Below are 23,276 nucleotides of genomic sequence, written 5' to 3'. Positions count from 1 at the left end.
TCTTCTGACCGGTTTTCATGACATTTCTCTCTCCTAGTTCTTCACCTACCTATTTCATAACTCTTCAGTCTTGTTTGTTCACGTTATTCTTAATAATCATATATGTCACACAGGGTTAAGTCCTGGACCCTCTGTATTATTTCACTTGATCTCATTGGCTCCTATCGATTCAATTATGACTTCTGTGCCAATTATTGTCAAATCTATTTTTCTATTCCCAACCTCTCTGCTGACCTCCAGTCTCACACTTCCTTTCAGATACCTTGAACCATATGTCCAGCAGACATCTTAAACTCACCATGTCCCAAATGTAACTGATTATCTTTTCCCCTAACCTATCTACCTTAAATGCCCTATTACACCTTAGGGTACCAAAATTCTCAGACTCACAATCTTTTTGTCATCCTCTTCTCACTCTCTCTCACTCTTCTCCCCATATCCAATCTGTTGCCATTGCCTGTTAATTTCACCTTTGCAACATCTCTCAAATATACCCTCTTCTCTTCTCCAATACTGCCACTACTCTATTATAGACCCTTATCCCTTCATGTCTAGACTACTACAATAACCAGTTAGTTGGGGCCTGCCACAAGTGTCTTCCCATGATAGTCTATCCTCCATTAAGCCACCAAAGTGATTTTGCTAAAGCATGGGTCAACAGATTCCAGTGGTCAGACCTGCATTTTAGGAAAAATCATTTTGGCAGCTGAATAGCCAGGCAATAGGTGCTTGAAGCAAGATGGTAAGACACATCTCTACTTCCTACTCCTAATAGAATCCTACTGGTGGATAGTCTGACACTTATGATGCCTCACCTCAGATGTTTTTTCCCCTCATCTGGTAGGATTCTGAGTGCCTAGCATGTAGCATGTGGTACCTACAAAAATGCTTATTGATTGACTGATTCTGTCTTTGTGGCATATTAAGAGCAGTGGGCCTTTTCTTTATCTAGAGGTAGTCATTAGCCTCTCTCAACTTGGTATTGGGTAAAATACTGATTCTTCATAGAGATTAACTTTCATAACACATTCACATAGTTCTGACCACCATAGAAGAGGATAAAATTGGACTCTCACTTGTTCTTATAGCTATTTCTTGTTCCATTATTATAACTGATCACAATTACACAGCAGCTAAAAAAATTCACTTGGCATTCATTAACACATCATTTTTTAATTTAATTTTTACAATCACATACTCTTTTTTCCTACCAAAAATCAAATTAGGATCAAGTGCAATATTCGTAAAAGTATTTAGTACAATACCTCGCACATAGTAGGTACATAATAGATGTCCTCTCTCCTTTCTTCTCTTACTCTTCTCTTTCTCTCCTCTTTCCTTCCCTTCCCCTTCCTTTCCTTTTCCCAGAAGCAATTACAGGCACATGGTAGTATGGTTTTCAGAGCTATAATGCATGCCTTATCCTTTCCCCATTGGTTCATCTGTAGTTTATATCCAACATAATTATTTAAATACGATGAAGTGGTAGTTCTTGCTTTAAGAGTGAAAAATAGAATATAATTATTTTAATAATAATAACTAGCTGATTTATAAATATGGTCTTATTTTACTCTCACAACAACCCTGTGAGATGGATGCTACTTTGATCCCAATTTTACAGGTGAAAGAGACTAAGGTAGGCAGAGATTAAAATGACCTGCCAAGGGTCACACAGCCAATAAATATCCAAGGTTAGATATGAACACAGGTCAATCCTGACTGCAACTCTACTGCTTTATCCACTATGCCACCTAGTTGCTCAGTGATGTTTTATCTGTATGTAATTTACCATCATGCAAGCTGCAATTGTGGGAATGGGAGAGGAGTGGGAGCAGCCCAGATGGAAGGCTCTCTTCAGGAGACAAACTTTAAGCCAAAGATTTTTCCCTGGCTAGATAAAGGTAAGGTCATTTTAACAGCTTCCTAAGTTTGTGTTTTTGCTATATATGGAGAGGAAGAGAAACCTGTGAAAAAGCTAAATTTAACTGGATGTAAGATCACTCTCCTGGCTTGTCAACCAACAAATTGCCTGGGGGATAGAAGCATTTTCTATTTGTATGTTCAAGTATTTGAGGTTTTGTTGCTGTTAGTTGTGTGTGTATGTGTGTGTGTATGTGTGTATGTGTGTGTGTGTGTGTGTGTGGGTGTGTGTTTCAAGTTTTACCCAAAAAAAGAAGCCGGAGAAGAACTAGGACTTAGATTGAAACCACCACCTGAACTAGTTTCATTTTCTCCTAGATGACAGCTGGCTTTGCACTAGGAACCTTTGGGTTTTCCTCTACCAACCTAAGAAGGGGTAAAGGGAGTAGAGATCTCAAGCAAAGGTCACACCCTGGACAATCACAATGACTTCTGATGGTAAACATTCTATCAGGAGGAAGTATCTATAGAAAGGAAAAAGTACAAAATTTATGCAAAGTATATAAAAGTAAATTCCAGAGAATGGGGAAGGCACTAGAAAGGAAGGAAGGCGATATCAAGATAGGCTTCCTGTAAGAGATGCAGCAAAGTTAAGCTTTGAAGGAAACTAGAGTTTCTCTAACAGAACTAAGTATGAAGGGTCTATCAGGCACTAGGGATGCCTGTACAAAAGTCCATTAGGTATGAGGTTTGTGTACAGGGAACAAGGAAGTAAGTTTTGCTGTAAATAGGGTGCTAGAAGGAGGAATTTAGTGTATCTAAATCTGAAGGAGAGCTGAAGAAGTCCACTGCTACACTTGTTTTCCATAGGATGAATGAAATGTTTTGGGATGAAGTGGCTGGGAAAGAGCAAACATCGAGCTTTAGGACAGGAATTTTTAAAAGGGGGGGGGCAAAAAATTGAATGAGCAGAATGAAGTAATATCCCTTATACAAATTAATTTTTTGGTATCATTTTCCAAAGAAATAAACAGAATTTTAACCCCTTTAGAAACAATTTCATATATAATTTTTTTGGTCATCGAAAATCTGTCTTCTTTTCTTCCCAACACCCCACCTCCAAGTGAGAATGAAAGAAAATCCCTGTTGTAGATATGTATAGGTAAGCAAAACAAATCTTCACATGACACATTCACGTCTCACTCTACGTACTTTCACCTCTCTCTAAGACCGTGGGTAGCATGTTGTTGAATCAGCACTCCAGAAAGTTATGCTCATTAGAGTTCCTAATTCTTTCATGTTGTCTTTAAAATATTTTGGTTATATAACTCTTTTCTTTCCCTCCAGTTCCCTTTTCCTCTTCAACCTTTTCTCTACTATTTCTATGTGAAGTAAAATGTATTTCTGTACCCAACTGTGTGTGCATTTCCTTTTTCCCTTTAAACAGTTCAGATGAGAGTGCAGTTCAAAAGGCAGTCACTTCCCCAACCCCTTCCTCATTGTTAGTACAGACTTCTACCTGTGCACCCATCGTGGGTGAGAAAATTTTCCTTAATCTTTCTTTTCCTTCTTTCTTTAGCGTATTCCTCTTCCTTCCCCATTCTTCTCTTAATGTCATTAAGATATAATCAATTGCCTCTTAAGTCTGTTCTAATTAGACTCTCACTATGACCCCTGATGATAATAGGGTTCAGGGGAGACATATTATGTTCTTCTCATAATTGAATATAAGCAGTTATGCCTTGTTCAATCTCTTATTACTGTTCATTCATGTTTACCTTTTTATTTTTCTCTTCACTCCTGTGTTTGAACTTCAAAGTTTCTGTGCATCTCTTATCTTTTCATCAAGAGTGCTTGGAAGAACTCTATTTCATTAAAAATCTATTTTCCCCTGTGGCGTTATACTCCATTTTTCTGGAAAGATTTGTTTTTGCTGTTGTTGTTTTAACCGTGAACCTCCTTTCCCCATATTCCAAACTCTTTGTTCCTTCATTATGGGGGCTGCAAAATCATACATGTTTCTGAATGGCTTCTCAGTGCTTAAACTCTTTCTGTTTGCTTGCAGTATTTTATCTCTGAACTGGAAGCTCTGGACTTTGACTATAATGTTCTTAGAAGTTTTCATTTTGGTATTTCTTTCAGCAGGTAACCGGTGGATTCTTTCTATTTCCCACTTTGCCCTCTGGCTCTAAGACATCTGGGCAGTTTTATGATCCTTTGAAATACAATGTTTAAATTCTGGTTTTGGTCAGGATATTCAGATAATCCAATAATTCTTATTTTTTTTTCTCCTTGATCTGTTTTCTAGGTCATTGGTTTTGCTCTAATATATGTTAAATATTCCTTTTCTTGTCAGTCTTTTGTCTTTATTTTAGTGTTTCTTGTTGATTGACTTCTTATTTCGTCCATTCTAATTTTCAGGGAGTTTGTTTCTTGCTTAAGTCTTTGTATTTCTTACGTCAAGCTGTTAATTCCCTTTCTGATTCTTTCTTCCATGGAAATGCTTTTTTTCTTCAACTCTGTTGTTTCATTTATATTTTTTAAAAATTTGACTTTTTTTAACTCTTGCTTCATCTCTTTCAAGAACTCTTGTTTAATTTGTGCACACATGGTATTTTCCTTTGAGACTTCGCTTGTAGAAGATTTAGAGTCATTGTCTTCTCATTTTGTGTCTGGAGGATTTTTGTCATTTTTTTGTCTGTTTGTTCATTCTTTTTTATAATTCTTTTTTGTCTGTTTAATTCTTTTTTGTGTAATTCATTTTTGTCTGTTTATTTGTTCATTTTTCCAACCTACCTGACTTTCAACTTGATGTTAAGACTGGGCTCTGCAGCACTTCAAGATCCGTGTCGTTCCTGCTGCTGTTTTCTTTTAGTCTGATCCAGGGCAAAGTATAATTGCTACACACCCTGGTTTGAGCACTGCAAGTCCTTAAACTGTAGTTAGGTCTGAGAGACAGTAGAGTGCTAAAGAATTCAGCCACTATCATCTAGCTGGAAAGCTCTGCTGGTTCACAGTGACAGATCTCTTGTCTTCTGTTTTGTTTGGGATCCCTGCCCTGCTTAATCTTCTGTGGGTTTCAGGCAGGGCAGAATCTGGACTGAAAATACTGCTAAGCTCCTGGAGTCGGTCATCCAGCTGCTTCTTGGCTCTAAAATTATTCCTTTTAGGACACAGTTTAAGGCTTGCAACTGTTCTTTACCCCAGAATACCACCCATGGGTGATGCCTCCTCCTCAATCTGCCCTGGGTCTTTGACCTAGAACTGTGTAGGAGATGATACATTAGTCAGTTAGCAAGTGTTCTCACACCCTCCATAGGTTTCAGACCCTGCATCTGGGGACGCTTTTTGGCCTGGTACATTGCCTCACCCTGTACTACAACGCTCTGTACATTTTGGTTCTGACCAAACTTTGTCACCAGAGACCACAGACCTCTCTGGATATCTTCTATGCTGCCCTGAAAAGTAGAAATGGCCCACTGTAATTTTTTCTAGAATTTCCTAATCAAGACTTTGCCTGGTGCATTTTCTTGATCTGTTTGGAGGAGGTTGGGGAGGAGGTAGCTCACTGTACTTCTTTTTACTACTCTGCCATCTTGGATCCACTCCAGAATCTTAACTTCTAAGGTGAAATGCAATGTACATTAATTCAATCTCTCTTAAAGGTGAAAGTACTTCGTTAACAAAAGAAAATATATTTAATAAAAGATTGAATCTTAGACCTCAAATTTGTTTCATGCTGTGGGGAACTGACATTTATTTTCATTGTAGCAAGGCCAATTTAAAGCAACTGGCTATGAGATGATTTCCAAAAAATAAAAAATAAAAGTCATACCATAAACATGCAAGAAACAAATCTGGAGACGATTACTGCAGTCATTCAGTTTTCTTCCTTCCACATAGCGTTCCCTGACATGAGTGTGACTTAATAGCGAGAGTCTCTATAGACTTGTTCAAGTAAAAGCATGTAGTGGGAAGAAAAAAAAAAATGAGAATTCATGTTACTTAAATGCCTAGAGGAAACCACCATCCTGCAAACAGGATGTCAGCTTTGTCAGAGAGATCACAAGTAGATGTAAGGTTGGGACTTAACCTCAATCTCTCTCCTCTTATAAAACTAAATATACTGATTTTAGTCTCCCAGGCATACCTATTTAATTTGAGGTAGCAAAGTATGGCTGCTAGAGAAACTCAGGTCTACACAAAGATCTCTAAGAAGCCTAAGGACCAAACCACCTTCACTTTTTTGGAAGCACTTCTGGCCATGGGGTTCCCAGCACATACAGCGTGAGTACTCTTTTCTAGAAATTTTGTTTTTGATACGCCTGCAAGTTTGCCTTGGAGAACCTGTAACTTTGAGCTCTTTGAAATTCAAGCCACAGGCATCTGTTACTAGCACTGTCTCTTTCTTGGCTTATATCTAAGGCTTGAAACTCTTCCCCCAGAAGTTTAACTGAATGTTAGACTCTTCGTTTTCTTTAAAAAGAAAACAATATTCTTTAACTTTTTTTGGAGGTAAATATTTTCAATATGTATTCCAGGTAGCTCAGAACCTTAGAGAAATACTTTGCTTAATGAAGATCATCACATGGAAATTTTTCTGTCAAGAAGTGCTCCATCAATCAATAAACAATAATTTATTCATTATGCCTTAGTAGTTTTGGAAATGCTAACTCTTTTTACCTACCAAGGTAAAGTAGGAAATAAGTTTTTATAGAGCTATGTTCTCTTGTGAATGGATCTATCGCATGTTTTTTGGGTTCCTCCTTTACCATCTGCCATGTTAACATATTTTCTGTCAAAAAGTTATAAATGATTAACTCTCATTTTACAGGAAAGAAAACTGAAGCACTATTATCATTGATAATTCATTATTTAATGTGAATCATTTAAATTAAGGCTTCTCTGTTAAGCTGACTTCAGAACTTGTTAGAAAGAATATGCTTCAGATTCATAACTACCAAGATAAAAGTTCTACAAATTGTATTACTAGGGTACAAGGAGGTTTTGAGGTTTGGGTTAGAGGCAAATTTTTTTTAAATTAAATCTTGACATTAAAACAGGGTAAGTTGAATGAAATAACCTTTGGTGCTCACACTTTTCTCTGTAAACTGGATTATCATCATTATCAACTCAATCATCCAAAAACTGTTTTCTGTTTAAGTATGGATAGATGCTAGAAAGCATGCTAAAAAAAAAAAAAAAGTAATTCATTTCAACAACATTTCCCATTTGGACCACAAATAAGCCTCCTATTTTCGTTTTGGTTTGTAGTTGGGGTAATGTAATTTGGCAAAGAATGGTTTCCAACATGGATGATCTTTTTCTGTACCTCAGTAACAAATATCCTGACTTCTGCCTTAGAAAGAAGCAACATTATATGTAGTACACAGAATGTTGACTTGGAGTAAGAAAGACCTCGGGTTCAAATTCTGCCTGATTTCCAGAAGCTGTTTGACCTCAGGCAAGAGTTACCTAACTTCAATGAATAAACGAATTAGCTAGGTAGGTAGGTTGTTGTCCTTCATTCTCAAAGAGGACCAAAATGGTATCACTACGTTAGAGTTGTTACAGTGTGTTCAACTGTGGCCAATCAGACCAATATGGACTCAGAATGTTCTACCACAGGTCAAGCACAAAAAGTCCATGTGATCATTTGGGGTGGATTCTCTAAATTTGTGCATCTTGTATTTTTTTGAGCGGCTTCAAATCTGCTTTGCTCATAAAGTACAGGACCTTCTCTGATGAGGGCATGCCATACTGAGTGATCTTGTGCCAGTATGTATCATGTCATACAATCAATTCCAAAGTTCTTAAGAGAGACCTTGAGAGTATTCTTGTATCACTTCTGACCACCATGTGAACACTTGCCCTGTGTGAATTCCCATAAAATAGTCTTTTGGCAATCAGCATTTATTTATATGCACGTTTATCTTTCCATCCCACTGTACCTTCTCTCCCTATCTCCAGCAAAACAAATTCACATATTGGCCAGGACCAGAAATGCATGTCTTATTTATTATTTTAAGTCAGTGCTAATAAACACTTAATAAGCATCTACTGGTGTGGAGTTCAAAGTATTTCTTACAGAAAATATTAAAATAAACACAATATTTCAAACTCAACTTGCCCAAAATAAAACTTTTTTTAATTAATTAACTAATATGTTTTCAGTTTTCAACAATCACTTCCATAAGTCTTGAATTCTCTCCCCCTCCCTGAGATGAGATGCAATCTTACATGAGTTCTACACATACATTCTTATTAAACACATTTTCACATTAGTCATGTTGCATAGAAGGAAATAATATGAATGGGAGAAACCATGAGAAAAAAACAAAACATAACACGAGAGAAAATAGTCTGCTTCATTCTGCGTTCCAAGTTCTTTCTCTGGAAGTAGACGGCATTTTGCCTCAAGTCCTTTAGGAATGTTTCAGGTCCTTGCATTGCTGTGAAGTACTAAGTCTATTCAGAACAGTCCTCACACACTGTGGCTAATAAAACTCATCTTTCCCCCTCCCACAAAAAAATGCCTTCTCTGAAATTTCTTCTTTCTGCCAAGATCACCACCATTCTTCTAGTTTTCTTCGGTGTTATTCCTTATTCCATTTTCTTTTATCCCTCCCCTCTCCTAACTCTTTCACTCCATCCAGTTAATTGCAAAACATTGTCCCTTTGAGCTCCCCAGGGATTCTCACATATATCCCTTTATCTCTGCTCTCATAGGCAATACCCTAATGCAGACTTTCATCATCTCTGACCTAGACGAAATTATTATTAATTATTGAATTAAATAATTAATAATATAATATAATCATTAAATTAAATAATTAATAAAATGATTATTGAATTGAATAATTAACAAATTAATTAATTATTATCTCTCCCCAGTCCTATGCATTCTCTAACCAGTTGTCAAAGTGATTTTCTGACAGCACAAATTCAACCATGTCACACTTATGATTAATAAATTCCAGGGCCTTTAGGATAAAGCATAGACTCCTCTGATTGGCCTTTAGAGCACTTCACAACCAGAATCCAACCACCAACATTTTCCCATCTTGTATACATTATCCTCCTTCTCTCACCACATATTCTAGCCACACTTTGGAAAAAATGATTTGAAATAACTAAAGATTAATTCTAAACTAAATCTAACTCCAAATCTCCAAGAAATATGGTCTAACATAATTCAGAAGGCATTAGTGCCATTCTAGACCCATATCCACATCCATCCCTATGACTAGAAGAAAATTATATAAGTTTCCAGAGGAAAAAAAAGGAAGGTTTTTGTAATTCACTCAGCAACTGAGTTTCCTAAAGAAAAACTCTTCTTGGAATATTTATTAGCACAAGTCCTACTTGCTTTTGAAGAGATGTTGGTGTCAGATCAAAATGTTATTAAGGATGGCTATATGTTGTTATTTGTGAAGCAATATTCCCTCTTTGAACAAAATATTTCTATAGATATAATAAACACATTTTCATGAGTTTTTATGAAAAAGAGTTGGGTCAAAAATCAACGAGTCCTTGGTATCATAATTGTATAGACTTTTATAATAGTATGAACATTATAGATTTTGTGATCTTTATAATAAAAAAATTCATTACTTATCATCATTTATACACCACCTTCACTCTACCATCTGCCTCACAGTTATTACATCTGCATTATATAGATTATTCTAATACTATATGCATTATAAAACATGTATACATATATATGGGTGAGTATAGATGTATTTTCATGAGTAATCATACCATTTTTTAACTTATGATTCTTCATCTCATGTTACTCTCAATTTTTGTGACATATTTTATAATGCTTACTAATTTGATTTGTTCAAGAATTTGGTGAAATATTAGAATTTCTATGAAATTCCAATAACTAATGGGAATGATTATAGAATATTTGAAAGCTAGATTGTTCTGGAAAATGCATAACATATAGACTATGTAAGTCTAAATGTGGTCATGGTTTCCATTTAGTTCTATCTCATTTTCTGAATTTTTAAACTTAGTTCTTAAAAAAAAAAAACCTTGGATTGGGGCCAAGATTTGATAAATATGTGACTTTCTGGTTCCATTTTGTTTATGTCTTTAAAAGACTTAGTGACAACTGTAAAACATCATTAGGATGTTCCTTAATGTCCTTTTCAGTGGTGTGGCTTTAAGTCTTTAGCTATATTCTATGTTACATTTTCCACAGACAAAAAGCACTGGCAGCTACAGGAAGAAAGACAGTAGAAGAGGCATCAGAATGGTGAGTAATCTGGGTTTTGTGCTGAATTTATGACAGTTCAAATGATTCTTCTCGCCCCCCTCAGAACTCCTGTCTTTCAACATAGTATTATTATCTCAGTTACATATGGTGCTAGTATATGGTATTCAGAGGTAAAAATAAAATAAACTACCTATCCACTAAGAGGTAATACATTATTAAATAGTAGATAGGTTAGAAAAAAAATTAAGTCACTGTATTTTTTAAAGAACAGTCACTTATATAGCAAAAGGAATATTTAACACATATTAGAGCAAAACCAATGACCTAGAAAACAGATCAAGGAGAAAAAAAATAAGAATTATTGGATTATCTGAATATCCTGACCAAAACCAGAATTTAAACATTGTATTTCAAAGGATCATAAAACTGCCCAGATGTCTTAGAGCCAGAGGGCAAAGTGGGAAATAGAAAGAATCCACCGGTTACCTGCTGAAAGAAATACCAAAATGAAAACTTCTAAGAACATTATAGTCAAAGTCCAGAGCTTCCAGTTCAGAGATAAAATACTGCAAGCAAACAGAAAGAGTTTAAGCACTGAGAAGCCATTCAGAAACATGTATGATTTTGCAGCCCCCATAATGAAGGAACAAAGAGTTTGGAATATGGGGAAAGGAGGTTCACGGTTAAAACAACAACAGCAAAAACAAATCTTTCCAGAAAAATGGAGTATAATGCCACAGGGGAAAATAGATTTTTAATGAAATAGAGTTCTTCCAAGCACTCTTGATGAAAAGATAAGAGATGCACAGAAACTTTGAAGTTCAAACACAGCAGTGAAGAGAAAATTATATTCAACTTTTATTCTATAAGGAAGGAAAATGTTTATATGTTTCTTTTAGAATAGTTTTTTTTACATCTAAATACATTAAAAGATGTAGAGTTGTAGTTTTCTTGCTAAAGCTAATCAGCTTCAAGAAGATTTATATATCCTAAATTGCGCCCTCACTGCTATTTTAAGCATTTGTGAAAAATTACTTTCTGTCATTTTTATTATGCAATTTTATTATTAAAAAAGCATATGTGTGCCTACATACATGCTTTTAATCATAATAAAGAAGAGTACATAAATGTTTATTATACATATATGTATGTGTATATGTTATACATATGTGTGTATACATGTATGTGTGTGTATATATATTCTTTTTGTGAATTTTTCTCTCTCATTTCTATTCTGAAGCTATTAATCAGTTCAATTAGTTCATTTGCTGATTCTCTAGTATTTTCTAAATATGCCACCACATTGCCTGAAAGCGGGAATAATTTTGTTCTTGCTTTACTCATGTCTTCATTGAAAAAACTTCTAGCTTCTAGTATCTTTATCACAAATAGTGCTAGGAACATAAACATATACATATACGTATGTATATATTATGCATATAATGTATATATATACATATGTTGGTGCATATATGCATAAACACTTATTGATTGATTTGGAAGTAATATCTTCAAAAGGATGAGGATAAAAATTTTCACAGAGTTTATTTGGTATTGTATTATTAATAGCATTATTTACAAATGGGAAATACTAGAAATTTTCCTATTATATGCACAGAAAAATAAGTATATCCCCTCTCCTGTCTTTTATTAAAAGTTCTAGAAATGTTAATTATAGTAATAAGACGAGAGTTGAAATTAAAAGTATAAACATGAATATGGAGATAAAATTGTCTCTATCTAGAGAATCAGCAAAGAAACTAATTGACATAATTAATAGATTCAGAATAGAAGCAGAATACAAAATAAATCCACAAAAACATTCGCATACAATTTTAATATTAGCTGGGAGGAAATGATGCTAAGAAAAATCAGTCCCCAAAAATACAGAATTCATAAAATACCATGAAAGATTCTTATAAGTGCAACTGTAAAGAAATAAAGAAAAACTAAAATAGTTGAAATAATAGCCAATGCTTGTAGTTGAGACATATCAATATCATAAAATGATGATAATACAGTACCTAGATTAATTTACGGATTTTTTGCCATGGCAATCAAGTTACAGTATAGGATTAGATAAATTGAGAACAAAATTCATTTGGAAGAAAAATAGGTTGAGATTCTACAGTGGAATGATAAAAAGTGAGAATGAAGGGAGCATTCCCTTACCGAGTTTCACACTATGCCATAAAGTAGTGATCATTGAAACAATTTGATATTTAGGTTTCAATCCATACTACAAATACACAGTCATCAAAACAATTTGGTACTGGGTAAGAAATAGAGAGGCTGATCAACAAAATGTATTAGGTACAAAATATATGGAAGCAAATGTGCACAGTAACTTAGAGTTTGAAAACTCAAAGATGTCAGCTGTTGGGACAAGTACTTACTGTCTGACAAAAACTATTGAGAAAACTAGAAAGCAGTCTGGCAGAAACTGGATATAGACTAACATCACATAAAATGTAACAAAATAGGCTTCAAATGGGCACATGATTTAGTTATATAGGGTGACATCATAAACAAATTAGAGAATGGAAGAAATTAATTTTCAGATGTATGGATAGGAGAAAAGTTCATGACCAAACAAAGGACAGAGGGGTCACAGGAGATAACATGGACAATTGTGATTACATAAAATTAAAAAACTTTTAGATAAATAAAAATAATTAGAAGAGAAGCAGGAAAAAAATATTTGAAGCAAGCTTATCTAACAAAGGTCTCATTTCTAAGATATACAGGGAACTGATTCAAATTTATAAGAATAAGAGTCATTCCCCAATTGAAAAATGGTCAAAGGATACAAATAGGCAGTTTTCAGAGGAAGAAATTCAAATTATGAAAGACCATATGAAAAATGTTCTAAATTATTTATCATTAGAAAGTTGAAAATTAAAGTAACTCTAAGGTACCATATCATGCTCATCAGATTGACAAAGAAGACAGAAAAAGAAAATGACAAATGTTAGAGGGTCTGTGGGAAAACAGGTATATTAATGCAATGTTGGTGGAGTTGTGAACTGATCTGTCTTTTTGTGGAAAACAATTTGCAACTATACTCTAAATGTTATGAAATGGCACCTACCATTTGACCCAGTTATACTACCTCTGTACCCAAAAGAGATGAAAGCAAGAGGAAAAGAACCCATATGTACAAACGTATTTATAGCAGTTCTTTTGTGGTAGCAAAGAATTGGAAACTCTGGTTTCCCCCTAAATAAGGAAGTGACTGAATGAGTTATGATAGAAAGTTGATGAAATACTATCGTTCTGTAGAGAAATGATGAAGGGGATAGTTTCAAAGAAAGCTGGGAACATTTGTTTGAAGTGATAGAAGCGAAGTGAGCAGAACCAGGAGAATGCTTTTTACAATAATAACAATATTGTAAAGACAAATTTTAAACAATTAAGAACTCCATCCCTTTGTTTGACTATACATGGATGGTGTTTTATTTTTCTTGTTTAATCAATAGTTGGAGAAGAAGGAGAGAGAATCTGAAGCTGAAAATAAAATAAAATAAATTTTAAAAATATTCAATCCTATTTTAAAAAATAGAAAAATCAAGGAACAGGCTAGATAATAAGAACTGGGGGTGGAGGTGGAGAGGCTTAAAGCACACTAATCCAGTGACTGATGAACTCCAAAAGTTAATTTATTGAGAAATTTAGCTTGAATTTCTGAGGAAGCTGGAAAGCAGTTTGGCGAAAATTGTATACCACATACCACAATAAGCTCTGAGGAGTGCAACCTTAATATAAATGGTTATATTAGAAAACAGGAGGAGATATGTTCATATATACATGTATGTGTGTATATACGTATATGTACATATGTATATGGCAGGTTTGCTTTCTTCAGAGATGATTAAGACAAACTCTTATGAAGGCTTTGAAAAGATTAAGGAGTGGTACTTTGTTTTTTACTGATATATACGAAGCAAAATTGTCTTTTCAAAACTTGTTATGGGGATGGGTATTTGAGAAAGGAAACCTGTCAATTAAGAGGCAGTGAAAGCATTTAAATTGGACATTATAGAGAACATTTTGATTCTACTGGTTACCAATTCATATGAGTGAGGGAAATTTCCCTGTGATACTCCCACTTAGTATTCCCTGGCTAATCAGGTATTCTCTTTAAATACACGGCAGGATGATAACAGGATATGAAATATGACAGGATATGAAATCTATTTCCTGACAGACCTCTGAGAGATCCCCTCTGTCTTCTGTGAGAACTGAGTAGAAAAGTTCACTTTTCCCCTTGCTACCAAATAACAAGTCTCTCCAAACAATGGCATCCATTGTTTCCTTCCAGTCTTCACTGGGTATTCTGTTGGCAGTAATGTGGAGAGGCCAATCAGTGCTAGATTACAATAAGCCATAACAGACAGCTGATCTGCCTTTTGCTACTATCCACATGAGTGCTAATTCTTCTGTTGAGGTACTGTTGGCACTGGCACCAATTTTGCTCTCCACTCTCCTGGAACCTGCTTCTCTCAGTAAAGCCTTCATCTCTGCCTGCCAGCTGCTGCTGCTGGGGTCCATAGCAGACTGGGACCTAATCTTCCAGAATTAACTGCTGCTCCTCTGTACCATGGCCCTTATGCTGTCTTGGGTACAGCTAGCGTTCCCCTTGAGTCTTTCATCCTACACTGGGGTCAGAAGCTACAGAACAGAATGTCACTGTGACTTTCTAGTCCTCCATAGTTGGAGTATATTATAAAATGTATGGCCTCTTCCTCTAATTGGCTGATTCCTCTAAGAACTTTCATTTTGAGAAAAAAATCCCTGGTCAGAAATGCTTTTACTCCTCTCCAGGATCTACTCCTGACTCCTTAATCCTGGAAGTGCTCTCAGCTCCTGGACTTCACACTGGAAGTATACTGCCTGCAGCCCTTTGTTTTGATTGGCTGGTTCCTATCAGAATCTCCATTTTAAGGAAAAAGCCCAACTATGTCATCATTCCTCTCTAGGCTCCACTCTTCACTCTCCAGGCTTTCTCTACCATGCCCATATAAGTATCTCTCTCTCTCTCAGTTTCTCAGTCTTTGTCCGTCTCTGTCTGTTTTTCTCTATCTCTGTCTCTCTGTCCATTTATGGTAAGAAAGGACTTCCTAATAATTAAGAGTTCTCCAAGAAATAAAACAGGATATCTCAGGAGACAGGGTATCTCTTTTAACTTGAGGTTTTAAGTGAAAGCTGGATTACCTTTTGTTATAGATTCTTTAGTGGAGATTCCTGGTTTGATTAGATGACCTCTGAGGTTCCCTTCAGCTGTAGGAGGCCCAGTCACGTATCCAGGAGAGATTCTTAATCTTATTCCTGTGAATTAGGGAATGGTTTTGCTGTTCACATATATCTTCTCAAAAGAAACACTTTTTTAGCTCAATTGTCTTGAATTCACAAAAGTAAGTTTACTGTTGTCATCATGTGTGATCAAGAATCAACCCATCTACAAAATAGCAAATGAGAGTCTACTTGGTTGAGTGGGAAGAGCCAGGGACACTGAGCCAGGAGACCTGGAGATGAGTCGCATTACTGCCACTAATGAGATACATAATGGCCTCTATGGGCTTCAGTTTCCTTTTCTATACAAACGAGGAGACTGGACTTGGTAGTGTCTAAGGACTCTTCCAGCTGTTAAATGTGTGTATGCACTCCCACATACACTCACAGAAATCTTGGTCAGGTACGGGTTGGGCTGGTAGGCTACTGAAGGATTTTCTTGACTCTTAAATTCTCTACTTCTCTTGCCTTCAAATAGAGCTCTTCTCAATATTTTCTGGCCATTGAGATCATTAGTATTCTGCCCCAACTCAAGCAGAGCAGCCTTGTAAGTCTGAGTTCTCCTGTCTTTGCAAGTCCCAGGTTTTTAATTGGACCCCCTTCTGATAGCTCTAACCCTCAGCACTTGCCTCTCTTACTTAATCCATTTCTGTTTTCTTCCTTATCTTAATGTACATATCTATCTTCTTCCTCCTTATTGATCAGCTGGGGCCTCAATCCTCTGAAGGAAGTCACTAAACTCCTCTTATTCCCAGAACTACTGAAGGAATATCACAGAATGTTAAAGCCGGAAAGAACTTTAAACATCTGCAGGCAGCCCAGTGGATATAGCACTGGACACTTACTAGCTTTGTTACCCTAGGCAAGTCACTCAACCTCTTTCTAGGACAAATGTTATTATCCCCTTTTCATAGAGGATAGTGATGCTTGGAGATATGAAATGACTCACCTAAGATTACATAGTTAATGACAATCAGGATACAGACCTGGATCTCTTGACTCCAAGCTGAGTATGCTTATCATATCAAGGATGTTGTAGAGTATATAAATTCATGTTACAGAAGTTAGACTAAATTGCTTCTAAGATCCTTTAGACTTCTAAGAACCTACGATTCTATATTTAAACCAAAATCATTATTATCAAATTATTATTAAAATCCAGTACAATTCACAGAGTTACTGAAACTTTAAATTTTAAGGGATCTCAAAAGTCATAGAATCTTAATTTATTCCTGATTAGGAATTCCTTCAATTTAAGCATCCCTGACAAGTAAGCATTGAAAACCTCTGGCAATAGGTGTCAGTGAGTTAGGGGAATGTCAACCCCAAGCCTGTGAAGACTTTCCCTAGTGGGAAATGGGCAGATAAGAACAATTTGTTCCAACAGCTATGAAGGCAGCTGAAACAGACACTGTGTAGTGCTTAGAGTTTGGTCAAGCATCGAAGACTCTACAGTCATCCACTGCATCCTGGGCCATCACCAGTCACCCTGACTCACTCAAAACAAAGTCAAGTGCAAGTCATATCATCACTTCTCCAATGGTATGGTCCTCTTCAGCAAGGAAGGACAAACACGATCCAGTGATAAAAACCTTTCTAATGCAAAAAATTCTTCTTCCTACCAGTAGGTGGTCCCTAGTGCACCCAGGAACACCTGATATATGGATGTTGAAAGTAGACTTCCAAAACTAGGAATATCTAGCTCAATATTACCTATATAGGAAACAAAAAAGGCACAAAACTAGAGATTTCTCTAGGCCAGGGTTGGCAAACTAATTCTTGGGGACCAAATTCAGTCCATTGCCTATTATTGTATTGTCCCATGAGCTAAGAATAGTTGTTACATTTTAAAATAAAATTTTATTGGAACATAGCCATGTTCATCCACTTAGGTATTATTTGCTTTCCTGAAACAATAGTGAAGTTGAGTATCACAGGTGGTGGTCTCTTCACTTATGTTCAGCTCATTACAAATTAGAGTGACACAATTATAATTGAACATATCACATATATTGTTATATCATACCATTTTGGTTTTTTATTACCAATTTATACCTATCATAGCAAAACAAGAAAAGCAGAGAGAAAATGTTTTATTATGATTTTTTGAGCTCAGAGTCAATACTGGAATTTTGGACAAAGAATGACTTTGGAAACTAGCTTTTGCTGCAGAGTTGATAAAGTTTCTTAATGAGTTTAACCCAAAATTACAAGGCAAATCAATGCTTGTGTGTAAAATTTACATTGCAATAAAGGTATTTCAATGACAACTAAGTCTTTGAATCACAAGTAATATTAAGTTGCTTTATACTCATCTTTTGCTATAAAAAGCAGAATCAAGAAGCAAGATTTCTATTCCTACACAAATCTGTAGTGGATATATATTCTGATGTCAAAATTTCCAAGAGCAAATTTTTTGGACCTCACTCCAAGTGAAAAACAAATTTTCATATATCAAAATCCATTAGCTGTGCGTTTGAGAAATTTCCATCCAACCGTCAATTGAAAGTGATTAATCTGCAATGTAATGACATGCTAAAAGGCAAACATCAAAATAAGAATCTAATTAAATTCTATAAATGAATATTGTACTCATTTTGACATTAGGAAACATTAACTTTAAATTAAGCAAAATGTTATTCCCTCCCCAGAAAAAGAATCGAATTCTTTTCTTTACCAGATGAGTGGCAAAAAAAGTCTAATAATTATTCTTATTATATTTTGACTTTTGCAAATTTGTGGAAATTTGTTTTTTCTCTGGTTATATGAGTACTTATATGATAACTTTAATTTTGTCTCAACTCACAAAACCACCATATGAACTATATGAACCTATTTACTATCTGGCCCTTTACAGAAAACTTTACTGACTTTTGCTCTAGAATAATATATGTACTCTGTTTATGATGTGCAAACATTAGCTATTTCTGTTAAGATAGGGGAGGGAACATAGGACCCAAATCCTGGAGGTGCTGTCCACTGGAAGTTCTTGAGATAGATTAAAAAATCAGAGTTCACAGTTCAGAGTGAGTGAGTCAATTAACAAATATTCCCAAGTGCCTCCTATGTGTCAGATGCTGGAGTAAAAATAGAAATTTTTTTCTTTTAAAAATATTTTATTTGCTTTGATTAAGTAAAATCTGCCTTCTTACCCTCCATACCAAACCCTCCCAAATAAGAACCCAAAAAATCCCAAACCCATTACAAACTTGTATTGTTAATCAAAGCAAATTTTCACTTTGGCCATGTCTTAAAAAAAAAAAATGTCTCACTGTGTGTTCTTCACTTACTCTGTCAGGAGCTGGATAGCATGTTTCATCATTAATCTTCTGGCTTCATGGTTGATCATTATGCTAAAAGAGTTCAGCATAACAGTATTCCATCATATTTATATACCATAACTTTTTCATTCTCCAATTTCTGGACACTCCTCCAGATTCCCATTATTTGCCACTTCAAAAAAGAGCTATAAATATTTTTGCTTGCTTAGAATTTTTTTTTGCTTAAAACTAATCTCCTTTAATCTACCTTTACTCCTCCCCCTTCCCATTTCCCCTTTCCATCCAGTTTTTCTATTATTTCTTTACCCAGTTCTGTTTGTGCAAGTATATTCTTCCTTCTTTTGACCAGTTCATATAAGAATGAGGTTAAAGTATCAGCTGCTTCCTCCTCCTCTCTTTCTTGTATGTCTAGATGTCCACTCGTACGCTCTGATTATGTGAGATTATTTTCTCTAACATTCCTTTCACTTCCCCTTCTCTCCCCACCTCCCCACCATGTGTTCTCTTCTCTTTCAACTCTTAAGATCATCAGGACATAATAGAACCACTCCCTTTGTTCAATTTTCAGTTCTGTCCAATTCTTCATGACCCCATTTGGGGTTTTCTTGCTAGGATACTGGAGTGGTTTGCCCTTTCCTTCTCCAGATCCTTTTATAGATGAGAAAGCTGAAGAAAATTGATTTAGGTGAGTGTCTGCGGTCAGATTTGAATTCATGAAAATGAGTCTCCTTCATTCTATCCACTGACCCAACTAACTGGCCCTTCAACTTTGTTAAGGTACTACTCCATGTCTAACTCCATGAAATCAGGGACAATGTCAAAATATCTTTTCTTTAAATAGGAGGTGCTTAGCAAATATTTATTGAATTTGTTGATATCAGTTTATTAGGCAGAAAGTTTCCTGGCTTCCATAGGCATTATACTACTTAAATTAACCCCTCAAGTTTCTGGGAAAATACAGTTGCCTGAGTTATTGTGTCTAGTTTCTAATGCTCACATACTCAAATGTCATTTAACTGATGTAGATGTTCTCTCCAGTAATACTGACTGACCATCTCTTCTCATACGTTCATCAAAAAGAAAGTAGTCTGAGTGATTTTAGGGACCAAATAAATGTTTTTAAAAAGAAGACAAACTTTTCTATACTCTAAAAGAGCTTGGTCCAGTAGGTTGGCATTCTGGAGTTTTGAATAAATACTGTACCCTTGAGGGTGCTTAAACACTTAGTACTTAGTTTTTACTTAATTAATAATAGGCACTTAAGCATGAAACCTCTATTTGCTTTGATGGTCCTAATGTGCATGTAATCAGTTTCTAGCTCAAATTATTCACATCTACCTCTCTTCATTTCTAGATTTCAAAATCCTTGAGCATTTTATTCATCTTTATACTCTCCTACAGCTGTAGTAAGTGCTTCATCAATATTTGTTCAATCAAAATCCTATGCCTAAATTTTATATTTTAAATGCCAGTTACAGGCTACGTTTAGATTTTGTACATCAGATGTGGAGAACAAAATAGGGCTTCAAATGGAATCAATATGTACAAAAATATTGGGGGGTTTTTTTTCAAAGAATTATCCTTTCCCTAAGATTTGTTACCACTGTTGATCATCCAGCTGCCAGCCAATCAGATAGCAAGCCAGAGAAAGTTAGTGATAAGATAGGAAGATATGGAAAGATTGCCTTCAAAAAGCCAGAGAATGTTGGCTCTGGAACCATTCCTTTAAGAATATAATCTTGTCAGCCAAGATGGCACAGTAGAAAGACACATATATGCACAGAAAGACACATATATGTGGGGGTCTCCCCACACAGGCCATAAAATACCTGTAGAGAGGGACTCGCAACAAATTTTGGGCAAGCAGAAGTGGAGAGCAACAGAGTGGAGGAGATTTCCAGCCCAGGGTGAGCTGAAAGACTCACAGGAAACATCAGTTGCACCAGACACGGAGCAGAGCCCAGCCCAGCCCTGGCCTAGCAGCTCATGGCTCATGAACAGCCCTCCAGGGCAGAATCTCCAGTCTCAGAATCCCTAGTTGCAGCAGCAGAGGGTCCACAGATCCCTCAACCCACAGGGGCCAAAGGTGAGTGATGGGGGTTTTTCAGCTGGTCAGGAAGGGAGAATGGCCTTCACATCAGGCAGCTGGCAGGAGTTCTCATGGCAGCCCCTACAGCAGCCTGAAACCATTGCTGAATCGTAAAAACCCCTGGGGGCTCTGAGAGAGCTGGTCTTTGTCTCAAACTGAATGGTGGCCCTGCCCCCACAGCTTGACTGAATCCCACCACCACCACCCCCAGTGCTAGCTTGGCAGAACTGGAGGTCAGATGCCTGTGGAGAGGAAAAGCTGCTAAGATTCTGGGCACAAAAATCCTTCTATGCACCCAGAGCAGTACACACTTGATTGTGCCACCTTGGAGGAACTGACATCTTACAGGTCCCCAGAGTATACCCTACTCTTGACAAAGGACCCAAAAGTCAAGTAACTGGTTGGGAAAATGCCCAAAAAAGGGGAAAAAAATAAGACAATAGAAAGTTACTTTCTTGGTGAACAGATATCTCCTCCCATCCTTTCAGATGAGGAAGAACAATGCTTACCATCAGGGAAAGACATAAGAGTCAAGGCTTCTGTATCCCAAACATCCAAAATAAATATTCAATGGTCTCAGGCCATGGAAGAGCTCAAAAAGGATTTTGAAAATCAAATAAAAGAGGTGGAGGAAAAACTGGGAAGAGAAATGAGAGAGATGCAAGAAAAGCATGAAAAGCAGGTCAACATCTTGCTAAAGGAGACCCAAAAAAATGCTGAAGAAAATAACACCTTTAAAAATAGTCTAACTCGATTGGCAAAAGAGGTTCAAAAAGCCAATGAGAAGAATGCTTTCAAAAGCAGAATTAGCCAAATGGAAAAGGAGGTTCAAAAGCTCACTGAAGAAAATGATTCTTTCAAAATTAGAATGGAACAGATGGAGACTAATGACTTTATGAGAAACCAAGAAATCACAAAACAAAACCAAAAGAATGAAAAAATGGAAGGTAATGTGAAATATCTCATTGGAAAAACAATTGACCTGGAAAATAGATTCAGGAGAGACAATTTAAAAATTATGGGCCTACCTGGAAGCCATGATCAAAAAAAGAGCCTAGACATCATCTTTCATGAAATTATCAAGGAAAAGTGCCCTAATATTCTAGAACCAGAGGACAAAATAAATATTGAAAGAATCCACTGATCACCACCTGAAAGAGATCCAAAAAGAGAAACTCCTAGGAACATTGTGACCAAATTCCAGAGTTCCCAGGTCAAGGAAAAAATATTGCAAGCAGCTAGAAAGAAACAATTCAAGTATTGTGGAAATACAATCAGGATAACACAAGATCTAGCAGCTTCCACATTAAGGGATCGAAGGGCGTGGAATAGGATATTCCAGAAGTCAAAGGAACTAGGACTAAAACCAAGAATCACCTACCCAGCAAAACTCAGTATAATACTTCAGGGGAAAAAATGGTCTTTCAATGAAATAGAGGATTTTCAAACATTCTTGATGAAAAGACCAGAGTTGAAAAGAAAATTTGACCTTCACAAGAATCAAGAGAAGCATGAAAAGGTAAACAGCAAAGAGAAATCATAAGGGACTTACTAAAGTTGAATTGTTTTCATTCCTACATGGAAAGACAATATTTGTAACTCTTGAAACTTTTTTCAGTATCTGGGTAGTTGGTGGGATTACACACACACACACACACACACACACACACACACACACACACACACACACAGCTCAGGGTGAATTGAATAGGATGGCATCATATCTTTAAAAAAATGAAATTAAGTGGTGAGAGAGAAATATCTTAGGAGAAGAAAGGGAGAAATGGAATGGGGCAGGTCATCTCTCATAAAAGAGGCAAATAAAAGTGGAGGGAAAAAGAGAGGAGGTGAGAGAAAAAACGAAGCTTACTCTCATCACATTCGACTAAAGGAAAGAATAAAATGCACACTCATTGTGGTATGAAAACCTATCTTACTATACAGGAAAGTGGGGGAGAAGGGGATAAGCAGAGTTGGGGGGAAGATGGAAGGGAGGGCAATGGGAGGAGGGAGCAATTTGAAGTCAACACTCTTGGGGAGGGACAGGGTCAAAAGAGAGAACAGAAGCAATGGGGGGCAGGATAGGATGGAGGGAAATATAGTTAGTCTTATACAATACGGTTATTATGGAAGCCATTTGCAAAACTACACAGATATGGCCCGAATTGAATTGCTTGCTTCCCAAAGGGAATGGGTGGGGAGGGAGGGATGAAGGGAAGTTGGAAGTCAAAGTTTTAGGAACAACTGTCAAGTACTGTTCTTACTACTAGCAAATAAGAAATACAGGTAATGGGGTATAGAAAGTTATCTGTCACTACAGGACAAAAGAGAAGATGGGGACAAGGGAAGGGAGGGATGTTAGAAGAGAGGGCAGTTTGGTGATAGGGGTACTTAGAACGCTCCACGTTTTGGGGTGGGGGAGGGGAGAAATGGGGAGAAAATTTGCAACCCAAAATTTGGTGGAAATGAATGCTGAAAAGTTAAATAAATTAATTAATTAAATATATATGTCTATCTAATTAATTAA

General features: G+C 36.3%; 1 protein-coding gene across 1 annotated transcript in view; it reads left to right on the top strand.

Moving 5' to 3' along the window:
- The first annotated feature begins 5,913 nt into the window (after nucleotides 1-5,913).
- UBASH3A (ubiquitin associated and SH3 domain containing A) overlaps nucleotides 5,914-23,276 on the top strand; it is a 108,004-nt gene continuing 90,641 nt past the window's right edge. Inside the window, exons 1-2 of the mRNA XM_072614879.1 lie at nucleotides 5,914-6,147; nucleotides 10,073-10,126. Coding sequence (XP_072470980.1) covers nucleotides 6,035-6,147; nucleotides 10,073-10,126 — 167 coding nt within the window. The 5' untranslated portion in view covers nucleotides 5,914-6,034. The remainder of the gene's footprint in view (nucleotides 6,148-10,072; nucleotides 10,127-23,276) is intronic.

This window comes from Notamacropus eugenii, chromosome 5 (genome assembly GCF_028372415.1).
Source record: "Notamacropus eugenii isolate mMacEug1 chromosome 5, mMacEug1.pri_v2, whole genome shotgun sequence".
Taxonomy (NCBI): domain Eukaryota; kingdom Metazoa; phylum Chordata; class Mammalia; order Diprotodontia; family Macropodidae; genus Notamacropus; species Notamacropus eugenii.
The sequence above is the reverse complement of the archived record's forward strand: the minus strand, read 5'-3'. Positions and strand labels throughout refer to the sequence as shown.